The 20462-nt window shown below is 41.6% G+C and overlaps 1 protein-coding gene across 1 annotated transcript in view; it reads left to right on the top strand.

Moving 5' to 3' along the window:
• The first annotated feature begins 9458 nt into the window (after positions 1-9458).
• The window catches only part of LOC147669893 (arylsulfatase H-like), a 528148-nt gene continuing 517144 nt past the window's right edge, over positions 9459-20462 (top strand). The window contains exons 1-2 of the mRNA XM_086948172.1: positions 9459-9475; positions 9591-9737. Coding sequence (XP_086804298.1) covers positions 9459-9475; positions 9591-9737 — 164 coding nt within the window. The remainder of the gene's footprint in view (positions 9476-9590; positions 9738-20462) is intronic.

Raw genomic sequence — 20462 nt, 5'->3', positions numbered from 1 at the left:
ACGCATAAGGCTTGACAAATTTAGTTGTGTGACTATGCCGGTTTTGCCATTAAATTATGATCTGATGCAGAGTGCGTCTTAATGCTTTGGGCATCTTTGGTTGATAACAAAAAAATATATATATATGTTTTATTTAATGATTTTCTTTATTGGTGGATCTCTACAGACAGCTATCAAGACATTCTAACAAGAATTATTACAGTGCAAAATGTTTTCTCCCTATAGTTTGTCATAGGCAGTAACCAACACCAAAAGCTTTATCTACAAGGGTAATCTTTGATTTTTCATGTAACTAAATACCTATCAGCACATTTTAACACAGAGAAATAACAATGCACCTGATTGACTTTAACATGTGCTTTTCACAATCAATACATGAGGCCTACTGCGTTTATCTAACTTTTCATAATAAACTGATCAAAGATTTGGCACTGGAAATGTTTTTCCTAGTAAACCAATCAGGTCCTTAGCTCCTATCATTGACTTCTCACCATAACCAACTGAGGCTCTGTACTGAACTTGAGTGTCCGACAAGGCAACCATCAGGCTTTAAACGTGGCAAATTCTTGGTGGGATTGTATCAATGCGCGACAAAAGCTCCTTAATCAGGACCGCCACGGATGTAACCAAAATAAAATATGGGAGAAGATGAATGTCCAAAAGGTTGTGCAAAACCCACAGTATGGTTCTGTTACCAATCCAAACGAAGGAATGTTTGACTATAGGTGCACAATGTATGTGTTCTCGCGAAGAAAAAGCGGGCCTGCTTAAGTGACAGCAATCCTGACACAGTCCTCTTATGGTTGCTGTACGAGATGAAGCAAGTATGTAGAAGGACATACCTAGCCGCATCTAAATATAAAGGGATTCATTTTTTTGCAAAAAGGTATGAATATGTAATTTCTGACATCAAGCACAGCACTCAAGAAATGAAACAAAACATGAGAACTGTACCAGGATTGCTATCCCTTAAGCACTCCCACTTAACCCCTTGGGTGCTCCCGTCGGCCAACTCCCTAGTGCCACCATCAGCCAACGGCCGACATAGCCCCGCCCACCTAATAGAACGCCCGCACCGCGGTGGAAAAACCGCCGCGGTTAAGGCGTTAATCTTTGTGAGGACACATACATTGTATTTAATTGAAAATATGTACAAAAATTGCATTTCGAAAACAATATACCACCTCTTTTAACAGGGCCTAGCAAGAATAATCACAGTGAAACTGTACTCCAAGGGTTTGTCAGAGTGGGTGACCAACATAAAAATTCTTGTCTATTATGGTAATTGACATTACATGTAACCCAATACTTTTCTATGGCCGGTAATATGATGTGATAACAATCCACTGTCAGAGCCCTACAATATTTTTCCACAGTTAAAAAACCAAGCCCTACTGCCTTTGTAATAGCTTTTCATGATAAACAGACAAGACCGAAGGCATCTGGCATAACATTCCCCTGCACACCAATCAAGTCTATTGCTGTTATCAGTGGCTTGTCACCATAACCAACTCAGGCCTACTCTAGTGAGTTTAAGCTTTCACTTGGAGTAATGATCAGCATACAGCCATAAATTTGCAAATGTATTCAGAATTTCAGTTGGCAAAGCAAAATACAATATATCCTAATGGGGATTAACACGTTTTCTCACAGTGCAACTCTTCTATACCCATGGCTTGTGAGAGGGGAAATCCACACCAAAACCTTTGCATACTAAGGTAATTGAAGAAATTCCATGGAACAAATAAAAACATTAGGCTTTAATACAGAGAACAAAAATTCCATTCTTGATTGCTCATTGGCTTTTACACATGCTTTTAACAACTAACATGTCAAGCCTACTGTACCTATCTGAACTTTTCATAATAAACAATCAAGCACATAGCCTTTATCATTGGTTTGTCGCCATAACCAACTCAAGTCCACTGTTCTGAGAGTAAGCTTTCCACAAGGCACCTATTCAAAATACAGTCATAAAAGTACAAACCTATTCAAAATTACAGTTGGCTAAGCAAAATACTAGGTCTCAGAACAGAGCCTAGCAAGGATTGCTGTTGTCCATATCTTCTATTCCCTCAGTTTGTTTGGGTGGATCACCAGCACCAACACCTTTGCCTACTGTAGTAATCACTGAAAGAAAACTTGTAATAAACTGCCTGCCTACAGGCTTTAGCACCATCCAATGACAGTCCATCCTTAAAAGTCTATTATCTTCTGCATAGGTTTTGTACAGTGAGCAGGTCAGGCATATATGCTTTATGAAAACATTTCATAATAAACAGATCAAGCCTTTGAAATCCAACATGACTTTTCTCAATGAAGCCTTTATCCTTTAATGCTGGCCTTACACTTTACCCAAAACCCAGCTTGTTCAAGTGCACATACAGATAGAACATTACAAGTATGTAGAAAATGACAGGTTCTGTAGTTGACGAACAATATAAACCCGTCGCAACCTGTCCTAACATGATTATCTCAGTGAAAACCCCTTGGATTTGTCAGAGTGGGTGGCCAATGCCATAGCCCTTGCCTACCATGGGAATCTGTGAGATTACATTTACCAAAATACCGGTCTGTAGCCTGTAATGCAATGTGATAAAAACTGTTATAGGACTGATGGGTTTAATGTATTTTTTTCGCAATTAATAAGTTAGACCAACTGCCTTTGTCATAAAGCTTCATAATAAGCAGACCAGACCTATGGCATCGGACATAATATTTCCAGTGCACCAAATAGACATATAGCTTATCACAATGACCAATTAAGGTCTACAGTTTTGAGTGTATTCTTTCCCAAAAGGCAACCTCAGACAGAGAGTCATACAATTAGAAGGGTGTAGAAAAGTACAACTGGCTAAGCAAATTACTATTTCTCCTAAGGCAGCCTAACAGGGATTTCAACAGGGCAAACCTTCTACATCCACGGCTTGTCACACTGAGTGATCAGCACCAAAGCCATTAACTACTACTATAATCTGTGAGATTCCATGTAAAAAAATACCTATTGGCTTACACAATAAATACATCAGGCCTAGTGCTCTTATCACACCGTTTCATAATAAACAAATCAGGCCTGTAGCCATGATCATTGGCTTGTCACCATAAGCAACTCAGCCCTGCTGTATCGAGTTTAAACTTTGCCACAAGGCAAAAAGTGCAATATAAGCACTCTTTTTTAGCAGAAGCACACAATTCTGCCCAATGAAATCCTGTACTCAGGGAACACATGTGTTATTTGTTGTTCATATAAGCTCAGTCGATAGTTGCACCATCAAGCCGACAGTAAAAATCCATACCCCTGCACTCTCGAACACAAATCTGAAGTTTAAGGTTAATAATTGCTGTGCTCCCATCTGTGGTGCTGCCAGAGAAAACCAAACCATGTAAATTATCTAGTTAACTAAGATACTTTAATGCCATTAAATTTTGATGTGTGTGTCCCTGAAAGCTCAAGGTCCAGCAGCTGGGTAAATAAACAAAATGATAACAGCTGTGTGGAGGGTTATCATTTTTTGTGTGGAAACACCAAACTTCTGCCAAATCAAAACGTTTACACCAGGCTACCATCATGTGAGTGGAGCCAATGCACGTCTCCAGGTAGCGTTTCTTCAAGATCTTTTTTTTTTTAGATTGCTCACACAATGTCTGGCAAGAGCTGCGCTGTCAATTCAGACCTAAAAGTTGCTTTGCTGCATCACCCCATTCAGAGTTGTTCTTGTGTAGCTTCCAGAATGCCAGTGCAATTAGTAGGTCCTCGGAGCGCAGTTTAAAGGCGTCATCAACCATTCCAGTCTTATGGAGTTGTACAACCCACCCAGACTAACATTAGACCAAAGTCTGTAAATATAAAATTAGTTGCAAAATAGCACTGGAGAGGTTATCACAGGGAACTGTTTAACACCCCATGTAACCTTCCAAAACATGCCATGGTTTTAAGGTCAAAACAGCAACATGGACGGGCCCTGCAAGAGAATAAATATAACTGCATCAACAGGCAATTGTTCAGGGAAACCAATTAGGTTTTTAGAAGAACCCTCACCCACCAGACATTAGTGGGGGCCAGAAAGGATTTGATTTACATCCCCCTCTGTGAAAGTTAGCCCTTGATTCTCTGCCTTGATGGTATCACTACACAAAAACGGTGCGATTCTGTTGGTTCACTACCAATAGTGATCAATAAAAAAGCTCTCACAGCTGTGCGCTGCCAATTTTAGTCTTAACATAAGAAGAGCATGGGAAACGGAGCACATCCTTTTCTCCTGGTTTGGTTACAAAACAATATAACTGCATTAACAGACAGTTGACAGGGAAACCAAATAGTTTTTTTAGAAAAACCCACACCCACCAATCTAGTTGTTGACATGTTTCATACTCGGGTTACCATCTAGGTTGCAGAGTGCATCCTAGTTGTGCTTCAATGCCTCATTACAGCAGAGCGGGTAATTCAGTGACAAGAGTGGAATAAGTGAAAAGTTAAACTTATCTTGAGGGTCCCCCTCCAAGCCTGGAGAGAATTTTTTTAATACTGGGGTCCTGGGACAAGGTTAAAAAGTGAAAAGCAGATATTTGTAAGACAGAATTGATCTTAGATATCCTGGAAATGGTCCTCCTGTTTCAGCCTTAAGAAAGTGATTAGCAGACTTTCTTCAGGGCCAGAAGTAGATTAAGGCCAAAATAAAAAAGGACTTGTGTAATGTGAGTATCTGGGGACACCGCAGCACAGGCTGACGGGGCTGCCCGTAAGAAGAAGGACTGCCACCTTCTCTCGCATCCGAGGAAGACTAAAGCCTTCTTTGTAGAAGGGTAAGTGAATTTTCTCACCCCCTCTGTAAAAAAAAAAGTGCTCCAAAATTTGAAGATCACCTAACACTCTACGGTCCTGAAAAAGGCAACCTGACTCGTAAAAGAAATCCTTAGGCTTAAACACGTCAACCCCTCACTAGTTGCAGTGGACAAATTACCAATTCACTAACGCACCACCTTTTTTTTTAATCATGTCCTAGTCCTGACCTAATAAAGTTTCTTTATACAGGACAGGAGACATTCTTTTTTTTTATTTTTTTTATTTTTGAAAACCTTTATTGTGCTAAAAGACAGTACAAATACGGGCCCACAACCATCCGGCCGGCCACGGTCACACATTCGGCACTGGTGCACACTATACGACGCCATGGTAATGCGGCATGACAATGGTTGCAGTGTAAGAGTAGACTGGTAAGCGCCGTCATACCTCGGCCCAGGAGCAATGTAGGTTAATTTTCAAAGTCTTTTGTTTGCGCAAATAGTAAAGTCAGGTCATACTGCTCCGCACTTAAACAACGAAAGAAATAGGCAAAGTCCATGTAGGTGGGACTCGACAAAAACATCTATATCTGGCAAATCAATTTACAACATGCAAGTCCCGACCAGAGGATGGCCACAGGATAGTAAGACCACAGGAAGCTATCCAGCAACCCATCTCCAATGCCACCACCACCCACCCCCCAGTATTCCCAACATGGGCCTAAGAAAGAAGGGAAAATCAAAAAGAGCAAAAAAGGTACCATAGAAAGGAAACTCAACTAATAAGTAACCCCCCACCCTACACACATGCAGAGGCTATGGCTTACCCCCCTCTAGCAGAGTGTCTGTCGCCCCGTAAACCCGAAATATAGAAGAAAGAGAAAGGAAGAAGAAGAGAAAGCGAAAGTAAAAATAAGAGTAAAGAGTTAATTCCAAACAGGATGATGAGGTTTAATTTTAAAATAAAGATCCAAAGTGAGTCCATAGCAACAGGTCCGGAAGGAGATGAATCAGGGCAATGCAGTTAGGACTTATACGGGGCAGCAGTCTCAAGGAGGACTAGCAAACATTATTCAACAGGCAAGCGATCGCACTCAATGGAACCAGGATAGTTAAAAGCATAGCAAATGGCGATCTCAAGACGCTACCCCAAAAGCACCCACTCCACCCACAGACCCAAGGAAGAAGTGATGAAAGAGCTAGCCAGAAGAAAAGTGCAGGAAGAGAAAAGAAAGAAAGGAAAATGAGGCCCATAGAAAGAAAAAACCAACAAGAAGATATACCCCCCACCCTACACACATGCAGAGGCTACGGCCTACCCCCCCCCTAGCAGAGTGTCTGTCGCCCCAAAGAGTACCCGAAATATAGACGAAGATAAAGAGAAAAGTAAGGAAAAGAATAAAATGTCACGGTTGATCGGAGGAGGGCCAAGGATTAATGTAAGCAAACCATAATCGATACCTGCGGCCACCCAACCCCCGGCCCCAACCTAACACCCATACAACTTGTACCTCCAGCAATCACAAGTCCCAGTCTCAGTCTTATATGTCCCGGTGTGCAGCAAGAAAGTCCCCATCCTCAGCCTTGTCCCCTTCGAATCCGTAGTCCAATCGAAACTAGTCGCAGCGCAGCCAGTATGGACGAAATGGACCACCTTGGAGACCATCGTGAAAGTTGGGGTGCAGGAGACAAGGCAAACTGGATCGTTGCTTGGCTGTAAGGAACCAGAGGACGTACCATCGCTAATCCACGGCTAAAGCTCCAGGGGGCAGAACGGTGTATAGGTTCCAAGATAGCAGCCGGCCGGTGCACAGAGAGCAAGTCCAGGAGGGCGCTCGGCAACATGGCACCCGTGAACAAAAGAAATGGGCGAGGCGGCGACGGGGGCCCAAGCCCCGGCAGCACAAGAGAGGCAACGTCGTCAGACTCCTCCAGAAAAGGACCAAGGAGTACCGCAGCGGGTCCCGGGACACGTCCCTCCGCCACCGATCCGCACCCCAATTCGGGCAATCCACCGACAGTCGGCTCAGGGTATGGCGTAACGCACCGCTCTGGAGAGTCATCTTGGCCAGCCAACAGGGCCCCATCGAGCTGGGCCCCCAAATCGGTAGCAAAATCACGAAAGGCCAATCTCAGGTCCCCCAGTGCCGCCAGGATGTCACAGAGCCTCAGCGGTGGATAGAGAACGGAGGGTGCTGCTGTGTCCGCCATCTTGGGTAATCTGCCATGGAGCGCCCTCGGGATCAAGCCCCCGGCATCAGCCATCGACATCAGGCAATCCATGAAACCTCTGTGAGGCCCCGGTGGTGCAGAAAACGGGAAGGCAGCCGAGTATGAAGAGGCAAGAATGCTAGGAGCAACTGTGGCGCTGGGAGACCCACCGGCCGGAGCAGGGCGCCTGTTGCAGAAGATGGCGACCGCTGCTACAAACTGCAACAAAGGAACAATCCCGGACCCTCGCAGCCGGGCCGGGATACATGAAGCAGGAGCTGGCAACAATGTTGCGATCGAATCGCGCTGGGCTGCTGGCAAGGAGAATGCTGCTACGAAAATTACACCAGCGCCGAGCTCCGGGGCCGGTGCCCCAGCTCCTCCCTCTCCGCAGCGGCCGCCGCTGTCGCAATTGCCTCCGGCCGTCCCCACTAACAATGGCCCGGCCGCTCCCTCTGCTGAAGGCCGGAGCGGCGACCGGGGTGGAACTCCGCCCTGGCAGCTCCGTTTCGGACCGGGGACACTGCAACGTGGTCAGGAGAGCAGCGCCGGGAAACGTGTTGCCAGGAGGCACAGGATGTCGAGCAGGATCTCAACGAAGGGCGCCAGGGCCGACGGAGCCGAGGAGCTAGGCGGCCATCGCAGCTGCAGGCTAGGCTCCTCCCCCACAGGAGACATTCTTAATCACTAGTCACGCTTCACGACTGCGAACCACAAAGACAGTCTCATTCCTGATAGATGTTGGTGAATCACATGGAGAAACGAACACTCAAGTGATTACAACCCGATGATGACACTATTCACTTGACTGAAAAACGTGCTCCTAATGAGACATTAGTTGCATCCCTGTAGGCACTCAGTCGCACCTCAGCGCGAAATGAGGGTTCTGGAGGAAGTCTGACACGAGAGTATAAATCAGTTAGTTTGTCCAGAACGCGATAGATGGATACAGTGAATGCAACACACAAGATGAAACATGGTACTAAAACCTGGTCCCCAATTTGTTGTTTCTTGTTAGCTTTTTGATACACGGACGATTTAAACGCGACTGAACCGGCATGTAAGTGTGTTGTAATTCTGAAGGGTGTGTACTGCACGGGTCTTAAGGTTATTAAGGGTGCCAAATTAAATTCACGAACGGATGGTAATACGCCCCTTTTGTTTTTGACAGCATGTTACATAGAGTTGGTTTTATGGACTCCACAGGAGTATCATGGTTACAAGGTGACATTTTAAAATCCACAAACAAGCACAGGATATTAGGCTATACAAGCGTTATTGCCACATTCAACATCATATGACATATGTTTACTATGGTTTATCGTGTATTTTTTCTTTTTCTTAGTATTGTTCCGTGATGAAGGGCAGTGAATTATGCCCGAAATGCATTGGATTTCACGCAAATAATGCCGCATATATAACAGTGAAATAAGGAAATGAATGAATTGAGAAAAATATGAAGGAAAATATGAAAAAGACTTGAAAATACACTATGTGAATAAAAACAGAAAAAAAACTTTTGAAACAAAAATTGTGGTTAGAACCCTCATTTCACGCTGAGGGGCGACTGAGTGCCTACAGGGATGCAACTAATGTGTCATTAGAAGCACGTTTTTCAGTTACAATTGTAAGCGTCTCAGGACGTCAGACGCCTCCTGTGGAGCACCTACAAACAAGTTCAAAAGAACACTATAAGCGATTCAAACCAAGAAACAAGGTGGTGCACCTGCCTCAGCATAACTATTCACTTGACCACACAAGTGGAGAAAACATACACCCCGCACTGTGTTAGTGTGTTTGAGGGTCTCTGTTACAACACATGTGAGATTATGGTTCTTTGCCACTATTGATTCATTCTTATTAGTTCTTCAAGCATGAACATTTGTATGGGAGGGGATGGTAGATTAAGGAGTGAATATGGTGATCTACACCTCTCACACAGATAAAGCCCCTTTTGGTATGGCAGGTCTATCAATGGTCTGCAAAATCACATTCTAGAGCTGTTGGGAGTAGTGAACTGTTTCTTTTTTATCCAGCAACGGAAGAGAAAAAAAATTTCAAGTCAAAATAGATTTGTATCTTGGTATTCATGTGTGATTTTAATGACCAGGCCAAAATGTGTTCTTTAGCACAAAATCAAAAAGCCCTAGATTGGAGGTGGGACTTTTAATCATCTAGGAGCTGATCTCGAACTGTGGTCTGGTGGGAGACTAGCCTCTGACCAAAAGCACTTCAGTAGGATCATTAAAACACAACTGTTTGCTAATCGCAAGGCGATTTAATTTTTGTTTAACAAAGTTAATTTGCGCTTGGTTTCTTCCACCCTCGCAATCGTTGCCTTAGCTATTTTCTACTATCTCCTAAGCTCTCTTCCTGCCTTTTCCCATCTATCCTCTAATTCCCTGTCTAATTTGTTTTCCCTGTTTTGCACAAAAGCAAACCTTTTTTTATACATTTGGTGTGATATGAATAAAAACATTTGGTTGGAAGAAAGAGGAGTTTTTGGAAATATCTTGGCACAGGTAAGAGACTTACCTTAATAAAATGGAAATAGAATGCACATTTATCCAATTATTTTGTTTTTTTATATATTTTAGGAGCCTTGTCATCTTTCTGGTGTGCAGCCTTTTATTTATTGCCCGCCAATCAAATGCTGCAACTTCCTCAAAACCAAATATCTTATTGATATTGGCGGATGACCTCGGCATTGGGGACATTGGGTGCTATGGCAATTACACAATAAGGTAAACATTATTGGTCTGAATAAATCAATTGAATCATAATCTTTTATTAGCATCAATGATTTCAGAGTTCCTAAAACGGAATACATTTGTTTGATTCGGCTAAAGATACGCAATATATTGATGTTTAACTCCAAAATGTTCTACCTTTCGAAATTAACTTGTATGTTGTTGCAGTTTGCTGGAGAAAAAAGTTATCAGTTTTTAGTCATTAACTACAGATAGCTTCATGCATGTTGGTGGTATTTTTATACAGTTATGAAAGGGGGGATAGGCCCGACAGACCGGAACCAGGTAGGGCCTTAGTATATAGTATAAAGAATGATTTACAGGGTATCCTTTCTCATTTTCAATTGTTTTACTTAGAACAAACCATGTTATATTCCTTTCGTGATTGGGTTATTTAATCACCCTGTTTTTTCATGATTTCATCATTTTTTTATAAGGAAGGAATCTGGCCTTCACATAGCAACACCACCAGTTTAAAGACATATACAACATACATTTATATACAACACTATTTACATTTATATATACAGCAAAAACAAATTAGATCAATAAAAAAGACTGTTACAATACTTTTCACAATACAACCACATAAATAACAAAACCAATGTGGAACAAAGATTAAATTCTTTTTGGTGCACAAAAAATTGAGCAAGAGTTCTTTTAATTTGAACGCTGTTGTGTATTTATCCGGTATGAATCCTATTCCTTTGTTTTGAAACTTTATTTAAACCAGCGTAAACAATCGCTAAACCGACGCGTTTCAAGCCTCACTGTTGTCTCTGTGGGCTCTCATCAGGGCATCTAATTTTCCCACATTGGACTCATCTATGAACACAAAAAAATTAAAACACCTATCACTATTTTGCCATATTCTTTACACTATTTGCTATTACCTTTGGAGAGTTAAACACATACCTGCCAATATGGTAAAGCTTTTTTCTCCGTCTGGTCCTCAAATACAACCTATTTTAGATGGACCTGTAATCAATGAAATATTGTTTGGTATGAGCCACCTATACATAATACTATTGGGTTAAAGCAACCCTATTGTCATACCAATTGAACATACCTGCACTCCTGATTATTCGATAGGGCTTATAATTTCGATTTTGTAGGCATTCTCTATAAGAAAAAGAAGAGGGGCACACCCTTAATGAGTGTGAATTTTCAGCTTTGAACTCTGTTATTCTTACGTGTGTGCATAGGGTACACATACCTTAAGGCCTTTTTCACTGTCCTCCGCCTGCTCATTTAATCAGCCCGCTCCCATCGATTGACTCGCTATTCTGCAATAGTAACACATACTGGGTATCAAGCTACCATAGTCTGTTTCGTTTCTGCACTATTTGTTAATTTTCACACCCTGCTTACCTGGGTGTATTTTCTTGCCTGCTCAATGATCAGACTCGTTTCCGCATTCGAAGTCACGCCTTTGCTGACGCCTAAAGGAAGCGTCTGTTTGCTGCTGGGAAATGTAGTTCTTTAAACTACAGATCCGTGTCGTAGTGACTTTATGTATTTAGATTACTATATGAATTCAAATTATGAATTCACCGGGCTGCGAAAATTAACAAAAAGTGCAGAAACGAAACAGACTATGGTAGCTTGATACCCAGTATGCGTTACTATTGCAGAATAGCGAGTCAATCGATGGGAGCGGGCTGATTAAGTGAGCAGACGGAGGACAGTGAAAAACGCCTTAAGGTATGTGTACCCAATGCACACATGTAAGAATAACAGAGTTCAAAGCTGAAAATTCACACTCATTAAGGGTGTGCCCCTCTTCTTTTTCTTATAGAGAATGCCTACAAAATCGAAATTATAATTAAAAGTATTGTAACAGTCTTTTTCATTGATCTAATTTGTTTTTGTTGTATATATAAATGTAAATAGTGTTGTATATAATTGTATGTTGTATAGGTCTTTAAACTCGTGATGTTGCTATGTGAAGGCCAGATTCCTTCCTTATAAAAAAATGATGAAATCATGAAAAAACAGGGTGATTAAATAACCCAATCACGAAAGGAATATAGCGTGGTTTGTTCTAAGTAAAACAATTAAAAATAAGAAAGGATACCAGGTGGTATTTTTATAGCACAAATCTAGCCAAAGGGCACAAGAGTGTTGCCCACAGTTAAAGTGAACAAGTGATATTAGAGGAGCTAGGTTCTGGGAGCAGACATGTACTGTTAACAGACTCGTGTTGTACTGTTCTTTAAAGAGGTGCGTCTTCTACTCTGTCCTAAATCGGAGCAACATTCTGACAGTCCTGATGGGTACAGGGTTTTCCAGATCATGGGTGCATAGGTGGAAAAGTCCTGCTGCCTTGTTGTTTTCTTTTTTTACACTTCTTAGTCTCCAGTCTGATTTTGTTCTGGCCCTGGATATATCAAGACCCACCATAGACTGTAAGCTTGTCTGCAATTAAGTGGGAATGCTGGCTGTGATGGCTCTGTAAATGATGTAGCTGATTTTGAAGATGGTTTGGACTTGCAAATGGAGTGACATCAAGATGGGGGTGATGTGATCATATATCTTCAGGCCCCTGATGAGATTGCTGTGGCATGTAGGATGCCCTTAAGTGAGGCCAAAGTGTATTTTAAGAGGCCATGGAGCAGAGCATTACCACCTTCCAAATTCAAGAGTACAAGACTTGAACAGCAGTGAAGTCGCTTTGAGGAAAAATCGGTTTCACTTTCTGTAGAAAAGCGAGCGGAGACCAAGATGACTACATTTGTTCAGAAATTTGTTCATTGAGGGTGAGGTTGGGGTCCAGGCTGAATCCAAGTGACTGCAAACGACACACAGATGATGGATGGAATGCAGAGCAAATCAAACATTCTCCCCCAGTCAATAGATCTGGGTTAAGTCCATTGTTCTTTAGCTCACCATGCCATCCCAGTTTAGACCCAGCCATATGACAATCAGTCTTGACCCTATGCCTCATGGGAACAGTCCAGGCCAAACTGTCAAGCCAGCTCATCACCCCTCATCAGCCAGGCTAGCTTGAATCCAGTGGCACTGTGAGCCTGCAATAAAAAAACGATGGATTTAGGCCCAGCTCACTGTACTGGGTGTGAATGTTTGACATTTTTCAGCATTCTGTCCATCAATTGGTCTTTTTGCATGTGTCACCTCGAATGGGGCAGGTATGCCCAGACGTGGGTCACTTGCTCTCCATGCCACTGGAGTCAAGCTAGCCTGGCTGATGAGGGGTGATGCCCCATAACCAGTCCCAGGATGCTTGTTTCCAGTCCAGGAAGGATCTGGCCTGGCAGTTCAGGCTGGACTGTTCTCATGGGGAACAGGGTCAAGACTGATTTGCATATGGGTGGGTCCGAACTGGAATGGCATGTGGAGCAAAAAAACGATGGATTTAGGCCCAGATCTCTGTACTGGGGTGAATGTTTGACATTGTGCAGTATTCTGTCCATCAATTGTTCTTTATAAATCCAAGTAACTGAGCATTTGATCAAATTTGGGATTTCAACACTGTCAATGTGTATGTCATTGAGACTGATTTGTACTATTTCTTGCTTGTTTTTCTTGGCACATAACAGAATATAGTTCTTTGACAGACTGGGAATGGGAGCACACTGCTTCACATCCCAGCACATTTTGCCCCTTTGCATTATGGTGAATGTAGTTCGCAATTAGCTTTTACTTGAATATTAGTAGTAGTATTTCACCATGGTTGGTGCAGGTAGTGATGTTCATCTCTAGACATGTGTTTCTGGATTTTATCTTTCATCATTAGAGATCAAAAACAAATGTTAGCAGGAGTTGCTAAGAATGCTGCCACAGTCCTCTCAGGTCTCAGAACCTTTAACGGGTACAGCTCCACAAGCTTGTCAGCTCATTGGCTCAAGGGAGCCTTTTTAAACAGAAGGAGGTTGGGAGCACACTGCCTAACATCCCTGCAGAGTTTGCCCATTTGCATTATAGTGAATGCAGTTCATGATTGGCTCTAATTTGAGTAGTATTTTACCAGAGTAGGTGCAGGTAGTGGTGTTCATCTCTAGACACATGCGTTTCTGGATTTTATCCTTCAGCAGCAGAGATGAAAAACAAACTTTATTAGGGGTGTTTGAGAATGCTGCCATAGTCCTCTCCAGTCTTAGTACCTCTCACAGGCACCACTGCGCATCTCCAAATGCTTGTCCGCTCACTGACTCAACAGAGCCTTTTTAAGCAGAATGGGGATGGAAACACACTGCCTCAGATCCCAGGAGAGTTAGCTCCTTTGCATTATGGTGAGTGCAGTCCACAATTAGTGCTTACTTGAATATTAGTAGTAGTAGTAGTAGTAGTAGTAGAAAATGCTTTATTGTATTAATCCTTTGATTACAATAAAAAAGAAAATGCAAACGTTGAGTTCAATTAATATTAGTAATAGTGTTTCCCCAAAGTTAGGGCAGGTAGTGCTGTTCATCGCTATACACGTTTCTGGATTTTATCCTTATCCTCTTTTTCTTTTTTTTTAAAGTCTCTCTAGAGTCAGTGAGCTGAGCATTCTCAGCAATGCCTGATAACATTTGTTGTGATCTCTACTGATGAATTATAAAACCCAGTTTGGTCTATATAAATACTCATTCATATATATGTAGTTTTTATGATTTTATTTTTTATTCCATGAATTTGTTTCAGTTAAAAAATACTTTGCAGTACATGTGACACAGCAAATGATATAGAAGAGATAATAGGGTGTGATGACTAATGCATGATGGCCACAACGTGATGAGAGGCCACGATGGAGAAAATGTTCAAAAGTGATCGTAACCAACAATAAATACAGAAAAAAGATAAACAGAATGCTTTTGACATTTCTGCTCTCATGGGCCAATATCCCAAAAATATCTAATCTGCGAGCTCTCCCCCTGTTGAACTGAGTTGATTGAATATTGGTATTATGTTTACAGCTCCAAATCTCTCCTGGAGCTGTAAAAATACTTGAGATAGGACTCAAGGTGAAATTACAGTTGCTATTCACAGTAATGAATGTCAATTAGTACATGTGTATATAACCCAGAAATAGAAATGTCTTGAATTATTAGGAACACATTTGTGAAAGAGGCAAGATAAATAAGAAGATTAACAGGGATTTTATTTATCATAAATAATAGGTTGTTCACATTGAGACATGTTTTGGGATGAAAAATGGTCCCAGTTTTAAAGTACATTGTTCAAAAGTTCACATTTTTGCAGTCTCACTACAGACTGCTTCAGATGACCTTCAGGAAACAGCATTGTATACCATATTCCACAGAGCCAATCTTCGCTCAAGATTGGAGGGCTTTTGTATCAATCCCAGTTCCCTTGCTCCTATTTGTTGCTTTCCTCCCTTTCTGTGTTTGGTTCGCTCATGGTACGTTGGTACGTTGAGAAAATAACTCAAGTAGTGAAAAGCATAAGTGTAGAATTAAGGTATGGTGAAAGCACCAATAAGAACAATGGAAGGGCACATGCAAAGCGAGGATCTTGGTTTAACCAGGATTGCTTACTAAAGAAAAGAGAAGTTAGGAGAGAAGAACGTAGCCTACGGAAAAAATTTGAGCAATCTAGGGCAAAAAACCTAGTAAAAATAAAAAGGGATTATATCGCCCTAATCTGCAATGTTAAAAGGTCCCATAAAGAAATGTGTTGGAGCAAGTTATTAGAAGCAATCGAAGCCAAAAACACACGGCAGTTCTGGTAGCTAATCCAGTCAGCAACGGGACTTTCCGTTGCTCCTATGACTTGCGTAGTTGAAGAGGGGACTTGGGCAGAGTACATACAGCATTTATACGCCCCTGGGACTGGAAATGAGGTACCAAGGGATTGGAAAGGCCTAGTAGAGGATCTAAAACAAGAATGCTCAATAATAAATGTCCATAAGACAATAAGGACACTGAATCTAACTAGAGCTGCAGGCCCGGATAATTTACCAGCCCTGATATTAAATTCAAACCAGACCAGGTGGGCAGAATTCTTTGCGAAAATGTTTGCCTTAATTTTAGACCAAGGGATTATGCCCCCAAACTGGAAGGGAGCCATAATAAGACAACTACATAAGAAAGGGGATTTATATGCCCCGAAGAATTGCAGGCTAATTAACCTATTGGATATAGGTGAAAAAATGTTCTCTAAAATAATCCTTAGAAAGCTAAAAGTTTGGGTGGAACATAGGTCTATCGTTCCGTCGAACAAGGTGGCTTCAAAGAAGGCCACTCCACCATAGATCATTGTTTTGCACAGTGGGCATTGGCTAGGAAATCGATGGAACAAAAAGGCAAATTTTTTTGCTGTTTCCTCGATTTCCGGGCGGCGTTCGACACAGTGGACCGAAATAGCCTTTGGGAAGTATTAGAAAATTATGGAATGCCACAGGGTATTTTAAACATCTTAAAAGAATTACAGAGTGAGACAAGGGTGTGTTTTGGCACCCTTGCTTTTTTCAATCTTCTTGGCAGACCTCCCCGCTGCCTTGGAAGTTGAAAGAAGTGCGAGTCAACGTATGAATTGCAATAAAGTATCATGCCTCTTATACGCCGATGACCTTGTGATCTTGGATCAAACTGAAATGGGCCTCCAAAGGAAATGAGGTACCAAGGGATTGGAAAGGCCTAGTAGAGGATCTAAAACAAGAATGCTCAATAATAAATGTCCATAAGACAATAAGGACACTGAATCTAACTAGAGCTGCAGGCCCGGATAATTTACCAGCCCTGATATTAAATTCAAACCAGACCAGGTGGGCAGAATTCTTTGCGAAAATGTTTGCCTTAATTTTAGACCAAGGGATTATGCCCCCAAACTGGAAGGGAGCTATAATAAGACAACTACATAAGAAAGGGGATTTATATGCCCCGAAGAATTGCAGGCTAATTAACCTATTGGATATAGGTGAAAAAATGTTCTCTAAAATAATCCTTAGAAAGCTAAAAGTTTGGGTGGAACATAGGTCTATCGTTCCGTCGAACAAGGTGGCTTCAAAGAAGGCCACTCCACCATAGATCATTGTTTTGCACAGTGGGCATTGGCTAGGAAATCGATGGAACAAAACGGCAAATTTTTTTGCTGTTTCCTCGATTTCCGGGCGGCGTTCGACACAGTGGACCGAAATAGCCTTTGGGAAGTATTAGAAAATTATGGAATGCCACAGGGTATTTTAAACATCTTAAAAGAATTACAGAGTGAGACAAGGGTGTGTTTTGGCACCCTTGCTTTTTTCAATCTTCTTGGCAGACCTCCCCGCTGCCTTGGAAGTTGAAAGAAGTGCGAGTCAACGTATGAATTGCAATAAAGTGTCATGCCTCTTATACGCCGATGACCTTGTGATCTTGGATCAAACTGAAATGGGCCTCCAAAGGAAATTAAATGTTTTTAAAGAATATTGTGATAAAAAGCTTTTAACCGTGAATATGGAAAAAACAAAGATCCTATGTTTTGGAAAGAGGGTAAATAATTTGAATTGGTTTTTAGGACAGGATAAATTAGGCGTAGTAGGTGAATATAAATATTTAGGCCTTTGGTTCAATAGCACATTAAAGTGGAATACCCAAGTGGAGGCACAAACGGCTAAGGCATATTCATCGGTCTGTGGTCTGAAAAAATGTAATAAAGATTACGGTGACATGTCACACAGACCGCTTTTAACCCCTTCCATGCTGGTGACGAACCCCAGCCGTCATGCACTACGGTGCTCGTGTGCTGATGACGGCTGGGGTTCGTCACGGCCCGCCCCTGTTCGTGCTGTTTGCAGCACACCAGGGGAATCGCGGCCGCATGGAAAGGGTTAAAGGCTTTTGAAGTTATGATCCCCCCACAAGTGCTTTATGGTGCAGAGGTGCTTTACCTGAGTGGTAAAAGAGGGTGGGACCGGGAAAAAGGTAAAATTCTGAAAATGTTGTTGTCCTTACCAAATAGCTCCATGATTCAAGCCATTAGAATGGAGGTGGGATTGACATCATGGGACGTAAAGACTCAAATGTCCTTATTAAGATTCTGGAACCGACAGGAGTCTGGCGGTGATGAGAAGGTTTCGATTTGGTGTAGAGAGGAAATTCAAGTGAGCAGCTCACGCTAGGCGCGAGATGTGAAGAAAACTCTCCAGACTGTAGCCGCGCACTTGAAATTGAGCCTCTCCCCACCACTGTTAAATATAGTCTGCACCAAAAAAATGCTTAGAGACAAAGGGCTCGAATACTCCAGATCTCAAGACAAGGACTATCTGAGGCTAAAAAAATCGGTGAATTCGGTAAAGAATGAATGGGGAAAAAGAGGTCCGGTTCCCATACTTGGATTTACTGCCTAATAGATGGCTAAGACATGAAATCTTGAAGGTTCGGGTGGGCCTAAATCCATGGAAGATTGAAAGAAAAATAAGAGTGGCCCTGATCCACCCGGACCGTACCTGTAAATGTGGTCTAGGAGTAAGAAACAATATTTTACATATACCGTTTGATTGTACATGGATTTTAGCAATTCGGAAAGCTTTTTTACGTCCAATTTTTTTAAAATATGAGGTGACCTCCCGTGCAGACGCCTTTGACCTCCTTACAGAAATGACACTTTTGGATATTACAATTGCGTTTGGGACATTTCTGAAAGCAACAAGAGAATACATAATGGAGGTAACAAAGGAGGGCGGGAGAGTTTAAAAATTACAGTGTATCCCAATTTTATGTTTTATGGTTTTACAAGTGTTGTAAATGTGTAAAATGAATTGTGGTTTTAAATACTTTTTATCACTATGTGTAATCCATTGCTCTATGTATGGTTTATAGACTATTGTCTGAATAAACTTTGCTATCAATCAATCACTGACTCAACAGAACCTTTTTAAGCAGAATGGGGATGGGAACACACTGCCTCAGATCCCAGGAGAGTTTGCTCCTTTGCATTAAGGTGAGTGCAGTTCACAATTAGTGCTTACTTGAATATTAGTAGTAGTAGTAGTAGTATAAAATGCTTTATTGTATTAATCCTTTGATTACAATAAAAAAGAAAATGCAAACGTTGAGTTAAATAATATTAGTAATAGTGTTTCCCCAAAGTTAGGGCAGGTAGTGCTGTTCATCGCTATACACGTTTCTGGATTTAATTCTTATCCTCTTTTTCTTTTTTTTTTAAAGTCTCTCTAGAGTCAGTGAGCTGAGCATTCTCAGCAATGCCTGAAAACATTTGTTGTGATCTCTACTGATGAATTATAAAACCCAGTTTGGTCTATATAAATACTCATTCATATATATGTAGTTTTTATGATTTTATTTTTTATTCCATGAATTTGTTTCAATTAAAAAATACTTTGCAGTACATGTGACACAGCAAATGATATAGAAGAGATAATAGGGTGTGATGACTAATGCATGATGGCCACAACGTGATGAGAGGCCACAATGGAGAAAATGTTCAAAAGTGATCGTAACCAACAGAAAACAGATAAACAGAATGCTTTTGACATTTCTGCTCTCCTGGGCCAATAGTCCAAAAATATCTAATCTGCGAGCTCTTCCCCTGTTGAACTGAGTTGATTGAACATTGGTATTATGTTTACAGCTCCAAATCTCTCCTGGAGCTGTAAAAACACTTGAGATAGGACTCAAGGTGAAATTACAGTGGCTATTCACAGTAATAAATGTCAATTAGTACATTTGTATATAACCCAGAAATAGAAATGTCTTGAATTATTAGGAACACATTTGTGAAAGAGGCAAGATAAATAAGAAGATTAACAGGGATTTTTTTATCATAAACAATAGGTTGTTCACATTGAGACATGTTTTGGGATGAAATATGGTCACAGTTCTAAAGTACAGGGTTCAAAAGTTCGCATTTTTGCAGTCTCACTACAAACTGCTTCAGCTGACCTTCAGGAAACAGCATTGTATACCATATTCCACAGAGCCAATCTTCGCTCAAGATTGGAGGGCTTTTGTATCAATCCCAGTTCCCTTGCTCCTATTTGTTGCTTTCCTCCCTTTCTGTGTTGGGTTCGCTCATGGGAGCTTTGTGGTGTTGCTGTCTGTCACTCTGAACACAGCATTGCCACCAGAGCCATGTTTAAACAACACCAATTGGCTGTCTTTCAGTGCCGCCTAGTGGGTAATAAAAAACTGTAGCAGAAATGTTAATGATATAACATCCATCTTGAGAGACTAGTATAAACAAGACAAGCATTGTTTTGTGTGTCGTGTTTTGTATGTTGTGTTTTGTGTGTCGTGTGTTAAGTTATGTTATAGAGGGTATCCTGGTGCTGATCAAGTGTGTGTTTAGCCAGGCCTATGGCTTAGTGGGACTACTCACAAAATTAGGTCTTCAGCTTCTTGTGGAATTCAAGACGTTAGGAGTAGGCTCTTGTGTGTAGTGGCAGGTCGTGCTACACTTTAGGAGCAATTTACAAGAAGGCTTAACTATCAAATCCAGTTTTCCGTTTGCTTTGAATGTGTGCAAGTAGGAGTCAAGAAGAGTGGAGGTGTCTGGAAGGTTTGTGGAACCAAATGCTATTGTTGATGACAGCTGCTTGTTTCCAAGCTTCTGAAAAGGTCGCAAAAGAGGTGGTGGCGTCCAAAATGGTTTTACGCATCGCACTGATGGGTTTCAGTCCTTCGGAATAGGTGTGGTATGGGTTGGGATCTCATGGGGCACCTGAGTGGATGTACTTCATGGTGGCTGCAGTTTCAGCTGGGGTGATGACCCACCATGTGGTAAGCAAGACCAATGGGCATTGCAAATGCTTGT

This window comes from Lissotriton vulgaris, unplaced genomic scaffold, assembly GCF_964263255.1.
Source record: "Lissotriton vulgaris unplaced genomic scaffold, aLisVul1.2 SCAFFOLD_269, whole genome shotgun sequence".
NCBI classification, from domain to species: domain Eukaryota; kingdom Metazoa; phylum Chordata; class Amphibia; order Caudata; family Salamandridae; genus Lissotriton; species Lissotriton vulgaris.
The sequence above is the reverse complement of the archived record's forward strand: the minus strand, read 5'-3'. Positions and strand labels throughout refer to the sequence as shown.